The sequence below is a fragment of the Styela clava genome, chromosome 15 (assembly GCF_964204865.1).
Source record: "Styela clava chromosome 15, kaStyClav1.hap1.2, whole genome shotgun sequence".
Lineage (NCBI taxonomy): Eukaryota > Metazoa > Chordata > Ascidiacea > Stolidobranchia > Styelidae > Styela > Styela clava.
In genome coordinates, this window is record NC_135264.1 from 2262766 (window position 1) to 2265546 (window position 2781).

At 33.0% G+C, this 2781-nt stretch overlaps 1 protein-coding gene across 1 annotated transcript; it reads right to left on the reverse strand.

Moving 5' to 3' along the window:
* Positions 1 to 301: 301 nt before the first annotated feature.
* On the reverse strand, positions 302 to 1476 carry LOC120333964 (uncharacterized). The gene has a single exon (XM_039401393.2). It carries the CDS (start codon positions 1394 to 1396, stop codon positions 404 to 406), a length of 993 nt encoding a protein of 330 aa, XP_039257327.2. The 5' UTR covers positions 1397 to 1476; the 3' UTR covers positions 302 to 403.
* Between the last annotated feature and the right edge of the window lie 1305 nt (positions 1477 to 2781).

Sequence of the window (2781 nt, forward strand, 5' to 3'; positions counted from 1 at the left end):
CACAAAAATGCTTTGAAAAGTAGGTGAAAAGGAAGCAGGACGATTTTAGTAGATGCGTCTCGATAGTAGAGAAATTTGTCGAAAGTTTGTAGACTTAGAAAGAGCTATGTAACTACAATTAATGGCTTTGGAAGCGATGAAAGATTGTGCCAATAAATCTCAAGACAATGGATCACATTCTTGAAATAAATAATCTGCATCTTGTTGATGAATTTGAATATTAGTTTGACATTTATCTAACGGAAGTAAGCTATACACACACACACGCTATACCTGACAACAAAATAGAATTATTTCAATATTATTTATTAGAAACTTTATTTCATGAAACATTTGATGAACAAATATTACAAAGACAACCTCTAAGAAACTATGGAACTTAAATCTGTGATCATAAGAAATCCTAACATTTTCCGATCGCTTCGCGTTTGTGAATGTCCAATTTGTTGTTTTCTTCTTCTTGGGGTTCGCGCTTCTTCTCATTCCTATATCTGATTCTTCTATTTTGAAACCAAACTTTTACTTGCGCATCTGTGAGTCTGAGCTTTTTAGCAAGTCTTCGTCTTTCAATTCCGACCATGTATTGTTGATTGTTGAACTCAGTTTCCAAACGTTCTAATTGTTTCTGAGTGAATGTAGTTCTTGTTCTTTTAGCCTTTTCTGTTCTTTGAGGTCTGTGTTTCGATAAATGTGAATACATTTTCGACTGAGTATTGCCTTGACCAACAAAAGCTGTAGTCTCAATCGGTGCATACGATATCGCATGTTGGCTGTGATTCATCCAATTCTGCTGCACAATTTTGTTTAAACCAGAATATAAATAATATACATCATTGATAGGAATATATATACGACTGTAGTATTCTGGATGCGGTAATTGTCGATTGTTTCTTACTTTGGGTTGAGGTAAGTCTGTTGGCACGGAATGAATTTGTCCATATTCTTCTCGTGATTCACTGACACAAATTCCACTATCATTTGCATCAGTACATGCAATAATCGATTCATCGTTTTCTTCAGACGATGCAAAACCAGAATCGAATGAATCATTTTTGGTTTTTGTTGACTGTGTAAGCTCTAGTTTTCTCTTTTTGCTTGGGCTTTCGTTCGAATGTCCCAGTAATGCGTCGATAGTGAAAAGAGTTTTTGCTTTTCTTTGTCGGTTATTAAATTTTGCCACTTGTTCGGGCGACTCTGAAGTGTCTAGAATTTTTGTATCTTGTGTCTCCTGATTTACAATTGTAACTTTCTTAAAACCCGAATTTTCATCAGATGAAAATTTTCTCTTTTTTGTTATAATATCTTCTGAATCCGGACTTCCTGCGTAATTGAGACGAAGAAATGGCGTCCATTGAGCATTCGAGACAGCTAGGTAAGGATGGCGGTAAGAAATCATTTTGTATATCTTGGTATCGCTTAGTATTGTGAATGAAATGTTGTAGAATGACTGGTATGTTTATATGGTATTAGCTAGCTGATAAGCGCACTATTTCTAAATAGTTGTTTCAACTTATCAATGTCATAGAGCCAATAAAGATAAATCGCACGCGTTTAGTTACAAATAATAGATAAAATATAGATATTCCTTTTGTATATAAGCGACTCGGTTTTAATATGATAAGACTTATCTACGTTAACATAATTACGTTTAATCATATCAACAAATTACCGATTATCCAATATAAATCGCAATTGTTTTAGCCGATGCAGCATTTCATCAGGGTACAAAAATATTAGATTACAACCGATGTACCGATAAGATTTTATTATCATCTGATGTGTGGCACTGACACGCGCTTTAAATTTGGATTTATCGAATAGATATAAATTTCTAATCATACGCCATGAAATCATCAATATTTTTTCAAATCCCGAACCTTTAATCAACTTAATAATAATTACTAATATTTTCCATTTCTGCGCATACATTTAAAATTTTCCTTAAAATAAGGAAAACGCCGCTCTAAAATCCCTACTGTAAATGACCAGAAAACCACATCTATGACGTATATTTTTACAGTAAAAACAACATCTGGAGAAACACAGAAGTAAATTTCAAGAACAGAGTTGACACATTCACAAAATTTAGACATTTTCATTGATATTCATTATAACTTTTTCCACCTTTTGAGCTTCCACTTTTACTAATATTACTCGGACCACTTGTACCAATGATACTTGTACCTTTTAATGTAAGCATGCACTTTATGTTTAGGTAAGGTAGGCCTACTGCTGTGTAGTTGACTTGTTATCTAAAGTGTAAATCGTGTTATATATATGTTCAAATTTGAGTGATTTTATGGCAATATTATTTCTCTTCATTGGCGAATAAAGCGGTTTAACCCACCTCTTCGTGCATCCAACTTTGGTTGGGCAAGTTGGCATTTGACTCCAACTATAATAAGATTGGAGAATTATTTTGTCTTTCTATTAGATAGTGTTCACCCTTGTTTACATAATCAGTATTCAATTTGGGAACTTTTATAAATTATTAAAATGGTGTGGCAAACAATTCATATTCCTGATTACAATTCTTATCTTTTAATCCAGTTTCTTTTTTACGTATTCATTTTTTGTTTTGTTTTTTGTTTACTGTAAAATTTTTTTAAAGCTTTTCTCTTTTTTCTCACATCCTGTGTGTGTGTGTCAAGCTGAAATATTGATCACTGTAAATACAGTTTGCAGATAATTGTTTTATCCTGCCTGCCCGTTACAATCCAGATGATTGTTATGTAATATTAGGAAAATCAGTATCGAAATGCCATCAATACCGGCTTTTTA

What these genes read in the sequence shown, in the direction of transcription:
- LOC120333964 (XM_039401393.2), bottom strand. Translation starts at nt 1,396, where the DNA reads ATGATTTCTTACCGCCATCCTTACCTAGCTGTCTCGAATGCTCAATGG.